Source organism: Solanum pennellii, chromosome 1 (genome assembly GCF_001406875.1).
Source record: "Solanum pennellii chromosome 1, SPENNV200".
Lineage (NCBI taxonomy): Eukaryota > Viridiplantae > Streptophyta > Magnoliopsida > Solanales > Solanaceae > Solanum > Solanum pennellii.
In genome coordinates this window covers 76,773,590-76,796,068 of record NC_028637.1, presented here as the reverse complement: position 1 = coordinate 76,796,068, position 22,479 = coordinate 76,773,590, and the positions used below count along the sequence as shown (strand labels likewise).

The 22,479-nt window shown below is 33.6% G+C and overlaps 2 protein-coding genes across 3 annotated transcripts; both read left to right on the top strand.

The window, feature by feature from the left end:
* The first annotated feature begins 1,409 nt into the window (after positions 1 to 1,409).
* Positions 1,410 to 7,453, top strand: LOC107007996 (ATP-citrate synthase beta chain protein 2-like). Its single transcript, XM_015206872.2, has 17 exons — positions 1,410 to 1,566; positions 2,243 to 2,364; positions 2,477 to 2,579; positions 3,117 to 3,182; positions 3,308 to 3,431; positions 3,773 to 3,907; positions 4,253 to 4,313; positions 4,408 to 4,484; positions 4,898 to 5,053; positions 5,239 to 5,367; positions 5,456 to 5,588; positions 5,835 to 5,962; positions 6,097 to 6,202; positions 6,278 to 6,354; positions 6,469 to 6,539; positions 6,677 to 6,961; positions 7,065 to 7,453. Exons 2-17 carry the CDS (start codon positions 2,265 to 2,267, stop codon positions 7,138 to 7,140), a joined length of 1,827 nt encoding a protein of 608 aa, XP_015062358.1. The 5' UTR covers positions 1,410 to 1,566; positions 2,243 to 2,264; the 3' UTR covers positions 7,141 to 7,453.
* Positions 7,454 to 9,354: 1,901 nt separating this feature from the next.
* On the top strand, positions 9,355 to 16,686 carry LOC107003923 (phytochrome B1). 2 transcript variants are annotated; one of them, XM_015202170.2, is made up of 4 exons: positions 9,360 to 11,629; positions 12,479 to 13,286; positions 14,434 to 14,727; positions 15,897 to 16,686. In XM_015202170.2, the coding sequence occupies exons 1-4, from the start codon at positions 9,556 to 9,558 to the stop codon at positions 16,114 to 16,116; spliced, it is 3,396 nt and encodes a 1,131-aa protein (XP_015057656.1). In that variant the 5' UTR covers positions 9,360 to 9,555; the 3' UTR covers positions 16,117 to 16,686. The 2 variants fall into 2 exon arrangements, with proteins under 2 accessions (XP_015057659.1, XP_015057656.1); XM_015202173.2 differs by lacking the exon at positions 15,897 to 16,686 and having other exon boundaries at positions 9,355 to 11,629; positions 14,338 to 14,469.
* The last annotated feature ends 5,793 nt before the right edge of the window (positions 16,687 to 22,479 follow it).

Sequence of the window (22,479 nt, the reverse complement as noted above, 5' to 3'; positions counted from 1 at the left end):
TATATATATATATATATAAAGTATTATTAGCACAAAACTAACTATTTAGACATCGAAATTTGACTTATTTATTTTGATTGAAAATTTTCTTTTGTGCAATTGATTAACAAAGAAATTTATTTAAACTTTTTTATTTATTTGTATATGTATAAGATATTAATATAGTATAATTGATATGTTCTGAAAAAACAAAAAATCATAATTCACTGTTATTTTATATGGAAGTCAAAATCAAAATACTAAACTTACTAATTTATGATACTACAATATATCAAAAAGCAAAATTTAAAATATTAAATTAAATTTAATATAATATTTTTAAAAAGTGGACCTAAAATGATATTTTTCCACTTTTGATATCTTCTTATTTTCTTTCTAAAATTGAGGATATTGAAATAAAAACTACAAAAGATATTACTAATAATTAAAGTCTCACCGAAAAAGATGCAAAATGAGATTAGTGAGATTTTCCCCACCTTTGATGAAGTGGAAGACTTGGGTAAAATTCAACAAAGCGACCCTACACTAGTATTTCATAAATAATAAAAAAAAAAGAGAGAATTAAATTATCGGTCAACTAACAACTGATTCCACTTCATATTTTTTTTATACAACACATCAATATATTTTTTAACTTAATTGCAATTAACATTTATATTTAGAGCGGCATGAATTTCAAAAATCAAATTATCAAATTGAACTGAAATTTATTATTGTTTGATATTCAATATAATAAAATTTTAGAATTATGATATTAAATATAAGATATTAGTATCATTTGATATTTTCGTAATATCGAATTATTTACTTAATAAAGGTCATATATTTAATATGTCAATTACTCATTAGTACAAGTACAAAAGAGAGTTAAAGAATGAACATAAACAATTCAAATACATGTCTTTTAATTGCATTAATTTGTTTTTCTTGATGTCTTCTAATTTATTGATCTTCTATTATATCGCCTCTCCAGTCTCCACATAGAAAGATAAAAATGATTGGAGAAATAGTATTAACTTTGTACTACAATTAACTATAACTTTAATATGGTGTTACAGAATACCATACCAAATCGTGATTTAATAGATCCATTATTGAATTGAATTGTAAAATTTTGATATTTGATATCTACTTTTACTATCAATTGTCCAATTACCAAATTGAAAATTTGATAATGCCGAACAAATACCAAACGATCACACTCCTATCTATATTCAATTTTGAATATTTATAAATAAATACTTTTAAGTTTGAAGTTAAACAAGTAAGTATACATTGTTATATATATGATATAATATACTATGAATGTCATGTAAGACACCAAATCAAAGAACATAAACCAAATTAAAGCACATATTCATAAATGTATTATGCCTAATTTGTTTGCCTTTGTTGGTTAGGTACTACTTGTATTGAATATATTTACTATGTGTGTGTGGCAGCCCCCATTTGAATTCCATAAATACAATATTAGTTTCCTTGTGTGTGTATATATAGAGAGATAGATTCATCTAATTCTGGCCAACAACATTCTCCAACTAGTTAGGGGACTTTCTTCATCCACAGGTACATTTTCTTGAATTTTTTTTTTATTATCTTTTTCCCTATTCATCTTCCCGATCTGGGTGACCCCTCTTGAATTCTTGATTCGGGGTTGTGTCTTTTACTGTGAAAACGCCCTTCAATTCTTCTTTCGATGTTTCCCAGGTTGTACATATGCTTTTATTTGTTCTTCACTGACTCCCGCTTATAAATATGAACATCTGTATTAACACTTGTTACAACTCTTTTCTCTTTTCATTTGATCTGATTTACGTATTAAAAGATCTCGAGGTATAACTTGATTTGATTTATTTTACATTTTTCTCTCATTTCCCTTTGCTCATATTTTACACTTCACTCTACTCTTTTTCTTTCAGGCTTCATTTGTGTTTGTTTCTCTTTTGGAAGGAATGATTTACACAAATCTGTTTAGACGAAAGAATCGTTTTTTTTAATTTGTTTTTGTTCCTTGTGATCTTATTTGTTTTGGAATGTTGCTGTTTCAATAATATACTTCATTTACCATTTTGATTTTGAGCTAACTAATTTGTATATCATTTCGCGTATCAGTACTTGGATACACGTTAGCATTCGAATAGCTGTAAGATGAAATAGTTATCTATTGATCTATTGTTTTGGCCTTATGTTTGTGTGGAAATTGTTTGTTCATGGTGATGGTGCTGACGTTCTAACTTTGCAGAGATCTTAATTGATTTGGGAAAATGGCTACTGGACAACTTTTTTCCAAGACTACACAAGCTTTGTTCTATAACTACAAGCAGCTTCCTATTCAGCGCATGCTTGATTTCGATTTCCTTTGTGGTTCGTACTGCGCTTTTGGTTCTTAATTGATTTACAGGCAGATATACACACAATGATCTTGTTATTTTCAATCTGTTGGTTTGTGTTAATTTCATGCTTTTCAAATTTTCAGGGAGGGAAACACCATCTGTAGCTGGAATTATTAATCCTGGTTCTGAGGGATTCCAGAAACTTTTCTTTGGTCAGGAGGAAATTGCAATCCCAGTACACTCAACGTGCGTCATCCTTTTGTTTTTTTTTCAACCATTGGTTATATTCCCATTTATTATGAGCCTTTTCATTTGGATCTCTAAAGGATGTCTATTAGTAATCTTTCTCAGCATGGTCTTCTTTTTTGTTGGTCCCTTCAAGTATGTAATTTAGCTTTGGTGTGGCTTAAATATATCTAGTTGGCTGCTTCCAATTTTAGCAATTGAGTTTCATGGTTATGTGATAATATTACATGCTAACTATTTAACTTATTGGTTTGTAATTGAGTCACTTAGAAACAAATGTGTTGTTAATTTTTCTTTGTTTGAATCGTCATTTAGTAAAAGATACAGAAAATGTGTTTTCACAGTTTCTCAGCTTGAATTACTTCACTTAGTAATAATGCCTAGTTCTGAAACTTTCTACAACTACCAGATATATCATAATTCTGACAGATATATTTGAACCATGTTGTCTTCACGTACCTTTGTATTACTGGTTTCTATTTGGTGAATGGTGTCTTATCACTTTCACTGATTAAATTCTACATTTTACTCATTCAGCATCGAAGCCGCTTGTGCTACACATCCCACAGCTGATGTATTCATTAACTTTGCGTCTTTCAGAAGGTTGGTACGAGCCACTGTTGCTGTTTTTCTTTCTTCCTTGAATTGTCCTTTTTCTTTAAGTGAAAACCTGAAGCTGCAAAAGATTTGTTATTGTGTCTCTTCTTTACTGTGTTATTCATTTGCAGTGCCGCTGCTTCCTCCATGTCGGCTCTTAAACAGCCAACCATCAAAGTTGCGGCTATTATAGCTGAAGGTGTTCCTGAGTCAGATGCTAAGGAGCTGATTGCTTATGCAAAGGCAAATAATAAGGTACTATTATTTCATATCAATCAGGTTTATGCCTTTACATTCATTATCATTTTATTGGGGTTGGGGTTAGATTTTGAATGATGATGTATAATCAACTGTAGGATAATCTTATGGATGATAAACTGAACATTTTATGGTTGCCTCTCCTTGAGTCAATGAATTCCCCGTTCCCCTGTCCGCTGATTTTATATTTTCTTTAAGATATAATAAAGAAATGGTAGAATGAGCTCTTAACGGATCATCAAGTGGAGCATTTAGGGCGACAAGAACTACCTCACTATAGTTTTCTGCCTTTATTAATTTCCAATTTTTATGGTGTGTAATATGGTGATCTTCCTCAGGTGGTTATTGGTCCAGCTACTGTTGGAGGTATTCAAGCTGGTGCTTTCAAGATTGGTGATACTGCTGGAACTATTGATAACATCATTCAGTGCAAACTTTACCGACCTGGATCTGTGGGATTTGTCTCAAAATCTGTGAGTAATTTTTAGAGCCGTTTGCATATTGTTATTTTAATAAATATTAGAGAGATAATCTCTATCAATTACACCTGCAACATTTTGTCCCCACCTACTTTCTGCTTTACTATCTCATAGACTGCAATTAAGATAAGAGAAATACTTGTGAGATTCTTCGATCTGTTTGAAAACTACTTTCAGAAACATATCTTTACCTAACTTTAATGTATGCAACCATCTAAACATTCATTTTACATAACTTTATTGCATGAAACCGTGATGTCACTCTAATATATGAAGCTGAACAGTTTGGAAATAACATTTTCAGGTTATAAGAATAATAACTTTTCTCTTAATGTACAGGGTGGTATGTCTAATGAATTATACAATTCAATTGCTCGAGTCACTGATGGAATTTATGAAGGTTGGGCATTTAGAATCCTGAATCCATCTTATTGGAGCATGTTTATGTTGTTTTTATTGAGAAATAGAATATGAGCGAGTTTTGGTATATGCAGGAATTGCAATCGGTGGAGATGTTTTCCCTGGCTCTACCCTTTCTGATCACGTTTTGCGCTTCAACAATATCCCACAGGTAATTCATTACATTCTCCTATTAATATCACCAAGTTATCCTCAGGCCTCAGTTTTGTTACTTTGAAGATCCTGATTGTTTTAGTTTAGTTCTAATCCCCCACTGAACATGCCAAGAAAGAAGCCACTTTTTAGCTTTACTATTATAAAGCTAACATTCCAACCAAGTGGCAAAAGTTTGCTGTTTGTCCCTTTCCACACACACACCTTGACTTTGCTGCTTTTCTTCCTAATGTTCACCATTAGTATTTATGATTTAAGATTGATGTAAATCCACTGTTTTGATTTAACTAGAAGCTCAATGGTGCATAAACAACTGATGTTTTGATATCTTGATGTATTTCCTGCTTCCATAACTACTTTTTCAGTTACTAGTTCTTCACTTCTTTTTTATCATGCTTTTGATATACTTAGGTTAAAATGGTGGTTGTTCTCGGGGAACTTGGTGGACGAGATGAATATTCCTTGGTTGAAGCCTTGAAGCAGGGAAAAATTAACAAGCCTGTTGTTGCCTGGGTTAGTGGAACTTGTGCTACGCTCTTCAAGTCAGAAGTACAATTTGGTCATGCGGTGAGATCTATTTCCCTTGATTTCCGCATTTCCTAGAAACATGTTGCTTGCTGTCTCTCGTGAAGACTGAGAGATGTTTTGACAGAACTGCTTTTTTGCCTCGTTCTCTTTTCTTCTTTTTAGAATAGGCTGGACAGTTTAGTCTTTGAACATAAGTTTAACTTTGCATGGTCTTTGTCAAATAGGGAGCAAAGAGTGGTGGCGAAATGGAGTCTGCGCAAGCAAAGAATCAAGCACTCAGAGACGCTGGAGCTATAGTTCCAACCTCGTATGAAGCTTTTGAAGGAGCAATCAAAGATGCATTTGAAAAGCTAGTGAGTATCTTGATATTCAGCAGAGATTGCTTTTTTATGCCTTTTACTCTGCTATTAGTTCTAACACCACTCCGTATTGTTTTGGCAGGTTGAAGCAGGAAAGACTACTCCTGTAAAGGAAATTACACCTCCTCAAATACCTGAGGATCTTAGCACGGCAATTAAGAGTGGGAAAGTTCGGGCCCCAACTCATATCATTTCCACAATATCTGATGATAGAGGTAGAGTTGGATTTGCGTACTTCCTATCAATGTTTTTTTTTCTACCCTACTGCCAGAGGATCAATAGTGTTCCCACTTAACCTCCCGTGTGACTCGAACCCAACCTACCGGTCAATGGTGAAGGTGCTCAACCACTTGTGCAAACCTCACTTGTCTCCAGTCAATGATTAATGTTTTTTTTCTGGTGGCTAAATAAGAATCGGAAATGATGCTCATTGTGTCTACAATTTCAATTTCTGTTCACAGGTGAAGAGCCTTGCTATGCTGGCGTACCCATGTCATCCATTGTGGAGCAGGGACTTGGTGTTGGTGATGTAATATCCCTCTTGTGGTTCAAACGTAGCCTACCACGTTATTGCACACGTTTTATTGAGGTATGGTTCTTACGGTTGCAACTCTATCACTCTTTCCATAGGTTATAAACTCTTACTTTCTACCATCAGTCTCTGCCAACGACAATTATTCTGTTTATAAACCTTATTCTTTGTCTTGGCTGATTTCATGGCAGATTTGTGTCATGTTGTGTGCTGATCATGGTCCTTGTGTCTCTGGTGCACACAATTCCATTGTAACTGCCAGGGCTGGAAAAGATCTGGTTTCCTGCCTTGTTTCTGGTATGTTGTAGTCTGCAGGTTTCCAAATATGCATTTATTTTTCAATCACAACAGGAATAATGTGGCTCTTAATAGGTTTGCTGACTATTGGACCGCGTTTTGGTGGTGCTATTGATGATGCTGCCCGGTACTTCAAGGATGCTTATGACAAGGTAAGGCTTATGATTTATGAGCATTCCCTAATCACTCATCAGTCTAGAAGCAGTTCCTGCTGGTTTCTTTTGAGTCCAGATGAATAAATATTTTCAAATGCTTTGTATTTGCAGGGTCTTACTCCATATGAGTTTGTAGAAAGTATGAAGAAGAAAGGCATTCGAGTTCCAGGAATTGGCCACAGGTAGGATATATTGTAGCTTCTTGATTATATCCTACAGTTGTAGAATTAAAAGATGTACTTGGAATTCTTTTGAACTTGTAGGGTCAGCATGCTTCTAGACTTTATTTGACGTGCCACATCTACTTCTTGTGTAACAGGATTAAAAGAGGTGACAATAGAGATAAGAGAGTGGAACTACTGCAGCGTTATGCTAGGGAAAATTTCCCTTCTGTTAAGTACATGGAATATGCTGTTCAGGTTGAAACTTACACACTCTCAAAGGCAAACAACCTAGTCCTCAACGTTGATGGTGCCATCGGATCCCTCTTCTTGGATCTCCTTGCGGGCAGTGGTATGTTCACGAAGCCAGAAATTGATGAAATAGTGGGGATTGGTTACCTCAATGGACTTTTCGTGCTGGCTCGTTCAATTGGGCTTATAGGGTAAGTTACATGATGATGCTTAATCACCATTTTAGATTCACCGTCAGTAATTCTTGTTTATGATAGCTAGATTCTGATTGTCGTGTAACTTTTGAAATGTCAGACACACATTTGACCAGAAGAGATTGAAGCAGCCATTGTACCGTCATCCATGGGAAGATGTCCTCTACACAAAGTGAAGAGTCTCCCCATAACAATAGGCAAAAAGTTGCCTGCCCCCAATCTATAGTTTTCATTCAAATCATTTGGTTAGCCATTTTGTTGTGTGTGAGTGTTTTATTTATGTGTTAGATTAGTGTTTCTACTACTCCAAAGGACTCCTATGATGATTTTGTAAGTTGTTAGGGAGATTCCTTCTAGAAAAGTTTATCATTTATGATCAATTCTTAGTTCCACGATTCAAGTGTTTGTTTTTCTCTCTTTTCATGTCATAATGAAATAAGTCATTCCATTGTTGTACCTGATTTCAACTTTACAAGGAGATTCTTTCAATCTGTTAGCTCTTTCATAAAAGAATTTTTAGTAATTGTATGTATCAAGAAGAAATGGATCTTGGTTCTCTGGTATCATATTAAGAAATGAATATCGGGTGTAATTCAATCCCAACTCCAAAAGTTAGCTAACTCAATAGGAGAGAATTACTAAAGTTTATATAAGGGGATGACTCATTTGTTTTTTTTTGTTTTTTTTTTTTGGAAAACAACACAAATTCCACTACTATAGGCCCTAATTATACGTGTTCTTGCAAGTCTTCGATAATGATCATTCGTGCTAGATTTCAATATCACGATATATGTCGTTAGCGTATTCAAAGATACATGAGGTCAAAATTATGTGTAATTTGTATTAGATACACAACATCCAAGTGGAATAACATGTATTCGATACACTAGTTCTCTCCCTCGCCTCTCTCACTTGCATCTCTCCCCTACGTATCATATCATGTATTTTAGAATGTATCCAATATCCCGATACATGTATCTCGTGTGATTCACTTGTATCTATGATACACTGACTTTCTCGCTCCCCTCTCTCCTTATGTATCTATATCTCAGACTATATTTGATAGCAGAAATACATGTATCTTGGTATATCTGAGTTGAAATCATTAATTAAGGAGACAATATGTAATTATTTCAAACCATAGGGAGAATATAATATATATAATAGGAATATTTGTATAATTAGTTCATTTTTCTTTTCTTCTTTTCTTCCGACGTGAGACTCTTCAATAATTTTTAGTTTCGAAATGCATGGATTCAATTGACAAAGCATCCATAGATTTGTGTATTTGTAAGGTCTATCTTGTTTTATTGAAGGTTCATTCATGGCAAACACACCCATGTTGTGTGTTGTTTCATTTGAATAATTGGAGAAAGGGAGGAATTGGTTGTGTCAATAATAGTACTAGCCTTCACGTGGGAGGGGCAATGTGATATGGGAATACTCATCACTTTGCTTTGCCCCCACCATTTCCATTATACTATCATCTTTTTATCTTCTCTTTTTCCCTTTCTTTCTTTCTTTCTTAGATAGATTTAGATTCAATAAAATTTACACACTCCCCTCCTTTCTATTACTACTTCTATCAAATAATCAAAAACATTTTTTATTTCTTAAAATGGTCAATCTAATAATCAACCCATGTGGATGTGGCCAACTCCAAAAACATGAATTCTCAACCACATAAAACAACCCTACTTTTATTGACAACAGACTCCCATTTCACTATATCCACATATATGTTTTCATATCTTAATATTAAGACCAATTATTAACAAGTTCTATTTATTTTATTTTTACAACACAAAAGTAAAGGTTCACTCACAATCAAAGCATAGGGTCAAACAAAAAATAGACCCCCCATCTCTTTTGTTTTTTCACCCCTTCATTTCTGATCAAAACAAACATACTACATTTCTTTTTAGCTTCTCTAGCATATTCCCTCAAATTTCTTGGAAATCTTTCAAGAAACTTTTAGCAGGCATCTCCCCATATATTCCAAATGTTTTTTTATTTTATATGAACTTTATGAAATTGAACTTGTGTTTTGTATATTTTTCGTAAAAGTTATAATCGTTAATAACATGAGCCTTAACTTAACTTCAGCGAATAACTATGTCCTTCAATTTTGAGTATGCATAAATAGACATAATACACATAGAATCTCATGCAAGACAAAACAGTCACGAGTGGTGTCATGTAGTTTATACAAGCGTAAGTACTTATTTATGCACACTCAAAGTTAAAAAGTCACAATCACCCCTTGAGAATCATGCGTACGTATTAGTCTTACGCAAAGTAAAAATACACCTACTCAATCAACTAATTAAGTTATGATTATTTTTGGAGCGCTTTCTTAAATTTGAGAGTAAAAAAGTATTCGAGACAAAAATAAATAAATACTGTTGGATAAACAGGTCCACCATATTGCTTCAATTACTAGTAGTATAAAATTATGACAACCCCATTTGTGTATTCAACCAAAAATTCAATCTTTTTTGAGCTTCCCAAAAGTAATCTGTTTTAGGGTTTTGAAATTGACAAGTTTTTCTATGTAATAGCAAGAAAAAATTTGTGTGGAAGAGAGAGAAATGGTTTCTGGAAGTAGAACAAAGCATTCTTATCATAATTCATCACAAGGTCAAGCTCAATCTTCAGGTACAAGTAATATGAATTACAAAGATTCAATAAGCAAAGCTATAGCACAATACACAGCTGATGCTAGGCTTCATGCTGTGTTTGAACAATCTGGTGTGTCTGGAAAGTCTTTTGATTATTCACAGTCTGTTAAAACTACTACACAATCTGTGCCTGAAAGGCAAATTACTGCTTATTTGACTAAAATTCAAAGAGGAGGTCATATTCAGCCTTTTGGCTGTATGATAGCTGTAGATGAGGCTAGTTTTCGTATTATAGCTTATAGTGAAAATGCCTGTGAAATGCTTAGTTTAACTCCACAATCTGTTCCAAGCCTTGACAAGTCTGAGATCCTCACTGTTGGAACTGATGTTAGGACCCTTTTTACCCCTTCTAGCTCTGTTTTGCTAGAAAGAGCATTTGGGGCACGTGAGATCACTTTACTCAACCCAATTTGGATTCATTCCAAGAATTCTGGAAAGCCCTTTTATGCAATTTTGCACAGGGTTGATGTAGGTATTGTCATTGATTTGGAGCCTGCTAGAACTGAGGACCCTGCTTTATCTATTGCTGGAGCAGTGCAGTCACAGAAACTTGCAGTGAGGGCTATTTCTCATTTGCAATCACTTCCTGGTGGGGACATTAAGCTTTTGTGTGATACTGTTGTTGAGAGTGTCAGGGAGTTAACCGGGTATGACAGGGTTATGGTATATAAATTTCATGAGGATGAACATGGAGAGGTAGTGGCTGAGAGTAAAAGATCAGATTTAGAGCCCTATATCGGTTTGCATTATCCTGCTACAGATATTCCTCAAGCTTCACGGTTTTTGTTTAAGCAGAACAGGGTGAGAATGATTGTGGACTGCCATGCTACCCCTGTGCGGGTTACTCAGGATGAATCACTGATGCAGCCTTTATGTCTAGTTGGGTCCACACTTAGAGCACCTCATGGTTGCCATGCACAGTACATGGCAAATATGGGGTCTATCGCCTCATTAACACTGGCAGTTATTATCAATGGAAATGATGAGGAAGCTGTTGGGGGTGGCCGAAATTCAATGAGGCTGTGGGGCTTGGTTGTTGGACACCACACTTCTGTTCGGTCCATTCCTTTTCCTCTTAGGTATGCATGTGAATTCCTTATGCAGGCCTTTGGACTCCAATTGAACATGGAGTTGCAATTGGCATCACAGTTGTCTGAGAAACATGTTTTAAGGACTCAAACACTGTTATGTGACATGCTCCTTCGAGACTCACCACCGGGGATTGTTACCCAAAGCCCCAGTATTATGGACCTTGTGAAGTGCGATGGTGCTGCTCTATACTACCAGCGGAAGTACTACCCATTAGGCGTCACACCAACTGAAGCTCAGATAAAGGACATTGTGGAGTGGTTATTGGCTTACCATGGAGACTCAACAGGTTTAAGTACTGACAGTTTGGCTGATGCTGGGTATCCTGGAGCAGCTTCACTTGGTGATGCAGTTTGTGGTATGGCTGTCGCTTATATAACTTCTAAAGATTTCTTGTTTTGGTTTCGCTCCCACACAGCGAAAGAAATAAAGTGGGGTGGTGCAAAGCATCATCCTGAAGACAAGGATGACGGACAGAGAATGCATCCACGTTCTTCCTTCAAGGCATTTCTGGAAGTTGTTAAAAGTCGGAGCTCACCATGGGAAAATGCCGAAATGGATGCAATCCACTCTTTGCAGCTAATTCTGCGAGATTCATTTAAGGATGCTGAGGCAAGTAATTCTAAGGCTATTGTGCATGCACTTGGGGAAATGGAGTTGCAAGGGATAGATGAACTGAGTTCTGTTGCCAGAGAAATGGTTAGATTGATTGAAACTGCAACAGCTCCCATATTTGGTGTTGATGTCAATGGCCGCATAAATGGGTGGAATGAAAAGGTCGTGGAATTGACAGGTTTATCAGCTGAAGAAGCAAAGGGGAAGTCCTTGGTTCATGATCTTCTGTACAAAGAATCAGAGGAGAGTGCTGAGAAGCTTCTGTACAATGCTCTAAGAGGTATACCTGTCTATTTATTTTCTTCATTTCCAAATGATAGCACAGTTTTTAAGTTCTAGAGTTTCTCTGCTCTGCATGAGTGGTATAATCTTATCTTTTCCCTTCTTTGTGTTTGACAGCTGAATGTGAAGTAATCATGGGCTTCTAGTGATTTTTTTTACTCCGAATCCTCGAAACTTGAAAAAACTGTTTGTTCACTTCATCTTGTTGAATTTGTCTACTGAAGCATGCAGTCTTGCTTTGTGTGTGTTGGGGGTAGAGGGATAGGGCATGGTGTGCAACTAAATGGAGAGATATTATGCACAAAACCAAGTCAATCAATCAATACACCTCAATTCTAAACTAGTTGGGTCGTCTATATTAATCCTTCATATCCATTCCGGTCCAATTGTACCATTTGATGGACGTTTATTTTGATCCTTGCTTTTATTTGGTAGAAGTTGTGTAGAACAAGTTCACTTTAAAAAGAATGTGCCCTTAGGCATAATCTGGCATTTGGATGCGTTCAAATTGCAAACTTTTACTGCAAACGATTAGTACGTAGTAGTGGTTATGAGGATTTACTTGCTGATAGCATTCAGGATCACTTGTTCGCCTTCGGTTATCTGACGAGAGTATCACTAAGCTGTTAGCTTCTTTCTTGCCTAACCAAAACCATCTCTTGTACAGTACAGATTTAGGCTTATTCCTGATTGTAGGGAACCTGCTCTCTCTATTGTGTGCGTATGTTGACTCTTACATAGTTTGTAACTGAAATAATTGGCATCAACTCCGCTCCTTTTCTACTCAACTCCTGCAACAGACAACCAAAGAGAAAAATAAACTAATATTGTAGTCATACTACTGCAGGCGTGGAAGGTAAAAATGTAGAAATAAAGTTGAGGACATTTGGAGCTGAACAACTGGAGAAAGCTGTTTTTTTGGTGGTTAATGCTTGCTCTAGCAGAGATTACACAAACAGCATTGTTGGTGTTTCCTTTGTTGGGCAGGATGTTACTGGGGAAAAAATTGTTATGGACAAGTTTATTCACATTCAAGGTGATTACAAGGCCATTGTGCACAGCCCCAATCCTCTGATCCCTCCCATATTTGCATCAGATGAGAACACTTCTTGCTCTGAGTGGAACACTGCCATGGAAAAGCTTTCTGGTTGGTCTAGAGAGGAGATTGTTGGAAAAATGTTAGTTGGTGAAATTTTTGGAAGTTGTTGTCGGCTCAAGGGCCCAGATGCCATGACAAAGTTCATGATCGTGTTGCATAATGCAATCGGAGGCCAGGACACTGACAAGTTTCCATTTTCCTTTTTTGACCGAAATGGGAAATATGTGCAAGCTCTTCTGACTGCAAACAAGAGAGTCAATATGGAGGGTGATACTATTGGGGCTTTCTGTTTTATACAGATAGCCAGTCCCGAATTGCAGCAAGCTCTAAGAGTGCAAAGGCAACAGGAAAAGAAGTGTTATTCTCAGATGAAAGAGCTGGCATACATTTGTCAGGAAGTAAAAAGTCCTCTTAATGGTATACGCTTTACAAATTCCTTGTTGGAGGCCACAAATTTGACAGAATATCAGAAGCAGTATCTAGAGACAAGTGCTGCTTGTGAGAGGCAGATGTCTAAGATCATAAGGGATGTTGATCTGGAAAACATTGAGGATGGGTAAGTCTTTCTTATTCGATTATGCTTGCTAATAAGTTCTTTCAAAACTAATGTTGCTCAAATCCTCCAAAAAATGGCGCTGGGTGCATGTTAGATCCTCCAAAATTATGTATTTTTGGAGGAACTGACATGGTGCGGCAACATTTTTGGAAGTCCACCAATAAAGTTTAAACTAATACTTTCTCTATTTCATTGGTGGAGTTTAAGAAAGAGAGATTTTTGAACTTGAGTACATGTGACCTTATACATAACGTACTATTTATATGGCTCTAAAAGCATGTCATTAAGGATAGAGTGGGAACTTTAAATTTAAAACTGTTTCCAAAATATAAAAAGTTCCATTCTTTTGGAAAACTGACTAAAAAGAAAAGAGTGTCACATGAAGTGGAATACAGGGAATAGCTATTTATTCATGATATAATATCTTCTGGTGTAACTCAGGTGTCAACAACATACCCAGTGTAACCCTACAAGTGGGTATGAAAGCATAGTGTATGCAGGCCTTTCCCCTACCTTAAAAAGGTAGAGAGTTCGGTTTCAACAAATCTCGACTCAAAACAGATAGTCAAAAGTAATAAATATGATAGTTTCTTTTAAAAGAACAATGGCCTGCAGTTGGTATTATAGCAATGTTGTCAAAGCGGTCTTAATCCCTGAAGCGAGACTCAAAATGTTTTGAGCGCTTCGCCTAGCTTAATGTGTGCTTTAGTGTTGTCATCAAGGTTCTGAGGTATACTTTTCCTTGCCAATGAGCCTCTTAAGACTAAAGAATTGATATTTCACTTTGTGTAAAAAATTCAATTTCATTGTTCATATTTGTCATTCGTTCTTATAGTTATTAGTCTCGAACAAAATATATACATATATCTTTATTTTTTTCGTTTGCATATTTCTTTTTCATTAAAGGCCACACTTAATTTGTGCTTGTGGTTATAACCCCAACGGACCTTAGAGTTATTTGCGCTTTTTGCTTTTGGCAACACTGAATTGTAGTAATTGAAATTTAACTATTTGGGATTATTTCCTTCTTTTTTGTTGTGTTCTTCTGTAGGTTGCGGGAGGGGATTATGGGTCTGTATTTCAATTCTATGTAGTATTAGCAACCTTCTTCCTTTCAGAATTTGACTGACCTTTGATCTTCTAACAGTTCACTGACCCTTGAGAAAGAAGATTTTTTTCTTGGGAGTGTAATAGATGCTGTTGTAAGCCAAGTGATGTTATTGCTGAGGGAAAAAGGTGTGCAGTTAATCCGTGATATACCAGAGGAAATTAAGACATTAACAGTACATGGTGATCAAGTGAGAATTCAACAGGTCTTGGCAGATTTCTTGTTGAACATGGTGCGGTATGCACCATCACCTGACGGGTGGGTAGAGATCCAACTTCGACCAAGTATGATGCCAATATCTGATGGAGTAACTGTTGTGCATATTGAACTCAGGTACATTCATTAATCTTCTCTTCGTGTAACTACAGGAAGATGTACTATATTAATTGATAACTCTCACCCCTCTCATGCAACCTTGATTCTTTAAATGGTTCTTGAATAAGTCTTCAGTTCTCACTTGAATGCCATCTGCTGCTTACTTGTGTCATTTATTTCGGGGTTATTTTCTTAGTGGATAATATTTCTGATTGCTTTAACAGGCATGTCAGAATATGAGATTTATGATCCAATGAATATTAATGTAACGTTAAGGGGAGTATAAAAAAATTTCATGTATGTTTAGACCTCGTGGAAATTTAGAGTAGGGGCTATAATCCTATCAAATATGAGCACACTCAAGTGAAAGGTGCATTTCAGACTTGTACCACATCTCTTTCGCATAGCTTCTACCCTGCCTTCTCTTTTCATACCTCATTTTTTATCCATATTTATCATTTTTTTTCCTTCTTCTATGGCCTTCCTTTGACTCAGCAGTGGCATCTTCAACCTATAAAGTGAAAGTTTATACACTTCGGTAAATGATCAGGGCATCATCTCTTTTGTTTATTGGTCTCTTTTAACTCGACTTTACCATTGCTCATCTTTCTTCTTTCCACTTCAATTTTCCTGTGTTTGGAGTAGGAAAAAGCATCTTCTCCACTTCAAACTCACATTTCATCTATTAAGTTTCTCTTCCAGTTTTGAACTGAAACAGCAGAAGTATAAGCTTCTAATGAACTGTGTAAATACAACTCCTTTATATACAACAACTTTGGTGGACTTCATAACCAAGTTATTATAATCTCAAGTCAGCGATAGGAATTAGTTGAAGCATAGCCTTAATGTTTTAGTTTTGAAATCTAATCTTATACACCTTATCGTGGTGCTTGAATGTGGTACTTAATAACTGCCAAGCATGTCTCATTGGTGATATAAATGTATCCCCAAACAAATACTTGTGCAGGTTTTGGTGTTTACTAGCATCCTAGATTTCACTTTATTAGCTTTCCTGGAGGTTGAGTTATTCCAAAATATTCATCTTGCCAGTATTTTACTAGCATCCTAGATTGTACTATGTTTTCCGAATCAACTCTTTCCGTGTAGTAAAAATTGAGTTCTAGGAGTTAAGTTTCAGCTATACTACTTTAACTATTAAAATTAATCTAATTTTTCTTTTAACATAGGATTATATGCCCTGGCGAAGGGCTTCCTCCTGAATTGGTTCAAGACATGTTCCACAGCAGTCGGTGGGTAACTCAGGAAGGCCTAGGACTGAGCATGTGTAGAAAAATGTTAAAGCTTATGAATGGAGAAATCCAATATATCAGAGAATCAGAAAGATGCTATTTCATGATTATCCTTGACCTGCCAATGACCCGCAAAGGTCCAAAGAGTGTTGGCTAGGAGCTTACAGCACACAGTAAGAGAAGAACCTGTAATATCTCTTAAAATTGCATGCTGGTGAGATTCTGGTGATGCCTCTGATCCTTTAATGGAACTTGACACAGGAGAGAGCAAGTATGGGGGATTGATCGGCATCTTTCTAACAGTATTAAACCAGCTGTTTCCAGCATTTTCCGACTTGTATTTGCTGGTTTTTTTTATAACTCTGAACTAGTAGTCTCTCAGCATGTCAAGTTGAGAAAGCTATTGCTCCTTAGTGCATGGTTTTTACCGAAGATTAATTCGACATAGTAAGTGGCTAATGGCCAAATAATTGGAAAATGGTTAGCATGATTCCAAATTAATTGATCCCAGAGCTGTTGTGTGTAGCATAACAAGTGTATTGTTGTATAAAAGGTGGAATAAATGTCATCCTTTCTATGGTCTGGATGAATTGGTGTCTCCCACTCTTTGTAACAGTAGGATTTGTGTAACATGAACATACTGAGAATCTTATATGACTTGGTGGCTCATTTTCTTCCGATTTCTGGAAATAATTTTATGGAATTTGGACTCTTCTTGCTTAATGAATTCTTCATTCTGAACATCATTGCGTGTATAATAACTTTAAATTTTGAATTTGCCTCTAGCTACTTTTATACTTAGCTTGCATGCAATTGAACAATTCTTAGTTGGCTGAACCATTGATGACCCTCTAAAGTTGACACAAAATTTTTACTTAGACACCTCAATTGAACTTTGTTCATTTTAGACATCTCATGTCATGTTCCTTTGTGTCATTTTGACACTTTTTGTTGACATTGATACACTCAATACTAGCACTTTGAAAGACTCATTTAATCATTCTTTATTCATTTTCTTCCCCATTTTTCAGCCACCATCTCTCAAAAACTCGAACTCCTTCCATGGAGAAATAGGTTTGATTGATGTTACAAACAATTAAATCGAATTTCAACGTGAAGAGATTTCACAAAAAAAAAAAAAAAAAACGAATTTCAACCCATTAGAAGGCCCACAATTGATGTTGTCATAAAGATTTTAGACCTGCGTATATATTTTAAGAATTCTTTAATGTTAACAGAATGTAAAAAAAAATAGAAAAGTTAACGTGATTCGAATCAATGTCGTCCTATTTACACTAAAAAAATGTCTTTATATTATTTAACAAATAAAGACCAAAATTTGTCCTCCACCAATTTTTGCTTGCTCCCAAGTGGCGACATGGGATTTACCACATGGATTAAACCCCACAAAAAAACAACTCTTTCATAACACTCTTTCATATTCTTTGAGATTCATGTAGCATGTTAAAAACACAAAAAAAGTTTGTGGTAGAGAATATAGCTGCATTTTCATAATTCACCTACCCAACCTAAACTTGCTACAATTGAGACTTTATAGTTATCCTTGATTTGACGAACTCGATCACCTATCATCAAAGATTTTCTTTTAATTATTTTTTGTTTTAGGTTCGAATTTCAACTAATTAAAAGGTAAATATTTTCCATCTCCAAACTCCAGTTCAACTAATTAAAACTTATTCATTTCACTACAATCCAGACGGTCAATTAGCATATGATTTCAAGTATATACATATGTTCCTCTCCAATATTGTGATTGCTAGGTGACGTTTTTTTGGCATATTCCATGTTTTAGGTTTTGTATAGAAATAGGATTTTTTAAGTATTAGTTACTGTTCCATTTATTTAAACTCATAATATAAATGAAAAACTTCTTATTCTCGTGTGTATAATTAAATAAATATTGTATGAATATAATGAAAGAGTCAACTTGGCATAATGATTTAAAATAATATTTAGTTGAATTATATATGCAACTAAGGCAAGTGTGTGAGATGATACAACACCTACCCCAGACAAATATTATCCAAATATTAAGGTCCATAAAATTAGAGTTTTAAAATGTTAAATTAACCATTGTCCACCTCAAGCCTTGATATAAATAAATACATTGACATTAGCTGCACTTGTGGATAACCTCAAAATCCAACTAGTTCAATAAACCTTTTAAAAATTAGTTGATTATGTGTTTATATATGATGTCACATTATTTGGATAAGTAAATGGTGAATGAAGAGAAGAAATATGGAAGATAAAAGAGGGTTTTATTTTATTGTTTTTCCTATTTCTAAGGTGGAGATTCTTTTAATGACATTATTTGATAGTAATCCGCTTGACCATCATCGTAGATTGTGGTGCAGTGGTGTGAATGTTCTATTCCTAACTAGATATCTTATATTTGAGCTCGAAGTATAGAGAAAATTTTGTTGGGAGCGCACCTTCGAAATGAGTCATGCAGTGCGCGATCTTAATTTAGTTGGAGTTTTAATATGAATTCCGGACACCGAGTGGAAAATTAGAAAAAAAACGTTTAGTCATAAATTTACTTTTTCTAGATCTTATTTTTTTTAGAAAAATTTAGAAATAGCAAACATAATAATAAGTCCATATAGCTATAGTTTCGAGTATACAAATAGGGTAAGTATATACAAATTATGTATTTATACATATAGGAATTTTTCAGAACTCCGTTTGTATATTCCGCTTGCCAATGTACAAACAAAGTAATTTTGTTATGAGTATTAAATAATATACAAATAGTTAGGGTAAGCATATAATATTTCTGGATTTATACAATCAGGAATCAAATACACAAATTTTGAATTTATACAAATCAGACGAATAACAAGAATTAGGAAAATTGTATCAGTGAATTATAATTTTTTTAAATTGTAGCTATAGTACCTAATATAGGCTAAATATTGCTATTCCGCTTCTTATATTTTTACTTTATTTGAAAATTAATATTTTATTATAAAATATGTAAACACTAATTTTAAGTTGTATTTGAAATTTGAAAGAAATACTTTTTTTTTTCAAATGTTATCCTAATTAATTTTTTTATTATTTTTATAAAATTGATTTATTTAAACTATAGATTTCATGTTAAATCACAGTTTATGGTCCTCCTTTTTTTTTTTTGGTAAAGTACTTATAAACAACAATTATTATTTTGCAAAAACTACAACCAAACACAAATTTATCCTCAAATCTAATTTTCAAAATTCTAAGTAATGATTAATTTGGGCATGTGAGATGAAATTATATGAGATGAAGTTGTAGTTTGTTTGGACATGCATGCAGTTTGAATTCCTAAGTTGCATTTTTTTACTTATAAAATTTTGTAAATTGCGAAAATTATCAAAATTTATTTCAATTTTTTTATACAATCTTATTAATAAGCAAAATTTAATGATAAAAATATAATACACTATCACAAAACTATTCTAAAAAATACAACATTTATTGATCGAACTTTTGTTTAATAAAATGATAAAATTGAACCTAAGTTGTAGTATACTACCTTTAATAAAATTGCATATGATCAATGTCTATAGTAATTATATTATTTTGTTCATATTCCGTGAATATTTCATCACTTCTTTGACATTTTCATTAAAATAAAGTAAATAGATAGTTATAAAATTGTGGGGGGTTTTATATATAAAATATAAATTTGTGAAACAATTTTATATTTAAAAAATGTAAAATGAAATTCTCAAATTAATTTTTTTGTCCAGTAAATATAATGTGCCAATGTTTTTTTGTTGTTTGTCCACACAAGTCTCCATCACACATGTCAATGTTGTGCACGCAAACAAAATCCATTTTTGCTATTAAGAGCACTGAATTGACCTGGTTAAGTTTTATGATGAGTGGTCTGGAAAAAAATATGAACATACACCTCTCATTAAAGTTTAATATACAAAATTATTATTATTATTATTATATATATATATATATATATATATATATAAATGGATTAGAACTACTTTATTCAAGTTATATTTGATTAAATTTATACTTATCTATATTTTATATGAATGAATTATAATTCAATCCATATTTAATTTATCAAAATCTCGTTTATCATTTCTAGAAGTCGTTAAGATTGTCAATAAGACATCACCAATCTTCTCCGATCTCTTTTCTTCCAAAGAAAGAAGCAGAGAGATCAACATAAGGAGAAATTGATTTGAGTTCATATACCATCTAGTAATGCGATATGTTGAACAAGAAAGATCAAATGATTTTCTCCATAAGAATTCAAAATCTCTGGTTAAGGGTCACTCTCAAATGGGCTTTGTAGAGCGTGATTTTGATTTGATTAGAGCTTCAAGACATCAGATGAAAATTTAAAAAAAAATCGCAATTAAATAGGCTAATTTGCAGAGGTTTATTTGTGGGGTTTTCAAAAAATTCCACTATAGAATCATTTTGTAGCGTTTATTTTAACCCCTGCGGTATATTATTTTTTGTAGAGGCTTGTGATAACCTCCACAAATTGTACCAATTTGTGAGGTTTTGTGAATGCCACAATTTATTATAATTTGTAGTGATTTTATTGTGGAGGTTTGTGATAACCTCTGCAAACTACATCAAATTGTGAAGTTTTGTAAATGCTACAATTCATTACAATTTGTTATACTCGTACAAAATAGAAAAAAAAAACTTCTAATATAGAAAACACTTTAGAAAATAAGGTAATCATGAAAATTAGAAATACAACTGATTATATGCATTGCATGTTTAATTAGCATGAGAAGAGCAAATTAAGTTGTAAATTGAATTGTGGTATCAAAGTACAAACAATTTAGATATTTAGGTTCATTCTTTCAAGAGAATGAAATAATAGATGAAAATGTTACTCCTATAACATGTAATTTAATGGTTAAAATAAAAAATTTACTAAGGTCATGTGTGTGTATAGCTATACATTAAAGTAAAAGGTAAATTTATATGATGACAATTATATGATAACAAGCACTATGTTGGTAAAGTTAATATATTTCCATGAGATGAGTATTTCAAAGAAGTGGATGTTATATGTGTAATCATACAAGAATATGTAATATTAAAATATAATAACCTTCATCATAAGGCACTAGTAGCACGTTTTGACTTTAAAATGAGAAATTATTTGAGATGATTTAGGTATCATCTATTTTTAGTAAGATTAAGATGTCAAAATCTGAATATAATTAAGTTGTGCATTTAAATTTTAATATTTGACTTTCAATACAAGTTCTAAATATTATGATGTTCTATTAAGACCCAATTATTATATAGTTAAGATTTTTTTTTACATATGAATGTATAAATTTGTCTTTATCTAAAAATTAATGAACATAAATTTATTAAAATGTGAAATTCATCTAATACTAAATCAACAAAATATTATTATGTTATAAGAATATATGGTGTTGTTGTCATGAAAGAAAATATGACATAAAAATAATAAACTCAAATCGTTATAATCAAATTACTATATTACCTTTTTTACATTTGTTTAATGTAAAATCACAAAGTTTTAAACTTTAAGTTATCAAACAAAGTTACTAGTTGTGTCAATTTGTCATGAATTAAGATTTATGTTGTTTTGTAACTTGAATATTTTAAATGTAGTCTATGTTATAAATGGCATAACTCAAGTTTCTTAATGACGAGAGGGGGTTGGTTGGATGGTAAGCACCCCTCACTTCCAACCTAAAGGTTGTTAATTTGAATCACCAAGGGAGCAAAAGGGGTAGGAGTTGGGTTGCGAGTTCGAGTCATCAAGGGAGCAAAAGGGGTGGGAGCTCCTAGGGAGGGTAATAAAATAAAAATAAAAAAATGGTAAAAGCCCTTTCAAAAGAATTAAATAAGATATTGAGACTATAATGTGAGGGTTATAAACCTTGTAGAGTGCAGTTATTAAAGTTCAAAAATCATATTTAAGGGGTTACGACTTACCACAAATTGCAAATTTATTTTGTGGCAGACGTAATGAAAGTTCTATTAAATCGTCACAAATTACTCGTGGCATAGGTAATTATGACAGTTTCTAAAATCGGCTAAATTAATTTTGTATGGATTAAAAACTCGCATAAATCGATTTAAAAAAATCCTCCACAAAATGATTTTTTTTTTTGTAGTAAGAAATCTAAATATGCTTCAACCCCTATTTTGTTCAAAGTATAATCGTTGACCTATTTTAAAAATTTGTCCTTTTGTATTTTTGAAAGAATGTCTCCAAAATTTTGTAGTTACTAATTTACCATAATTTTCCTTTTTGGTCACTGATAAATCTTTATAACTAATTTAATTTTGATGAATTGTATAGTAATTATGTTATTAGAAGTTATTAAAATACAAAAAGAAAACCTATGTATAGACGTAATCCCCTATCATGTACACTTAGGGATGACAACGGAGCAGACACGGTGTGAGTTGAGCTTAATCCTTAAAATTTCAAAGTCGTCTGATCCTGGATAACAATTTTTTTCATTTTCAATCAGCCTCA

What these genes read in the sequence shown, in the direction of transcription:
- LOC107007996 (XM_015206872.2), top strand. Translation starts at nt 2,265, where the DNA reads ATGGCTACTGGACAACTTTTTTCCAAGACTACACAAGCTTTGTTCTAT. An exon ending in AAGATGCATTTGAAAAGCTA is followed by an intron (nt 5,368 to 5,455) that starts GTGAGTATCTTG and finishes TTGTTTTGGCAG; the next exon opens with GTTGAAGCAGGAAAGACTAC. An exon ending in GTTCCAGGAATTGGCCACAG is followed by an intron (nt 6,540 to 6,676) that starts GTAGGATATATT and finishes CTTGTGTAACAG; the next exon opens with GATTAAAAGAGGTGACAATA.
- LOC107003923 (XM_015202170.2), top strand. Translation starts at nt 9,556, where the DNA reads ATGGTTTCTGGAAGTAGAACAAAGCATTCTTATCATAATTCATCACAA. An exon ending in TCTGTACAATGCTCTAAGAG is followed by an intron (nt 11,630 to 12,478) that starts GTATACCTGTCT and finishes ATACTACTGCAG; the next exon opens with GCGTGGAAGGTAAAAATGTA. An exon ending in GTTGTGCATATTGAACTCAG is followed by an intron (nt 14,728 to 15,896) that starts GTACATTCATTA and finishes CTTTTAACATAG; the next exon opens with GATTATATGCCCTGGCGAAG.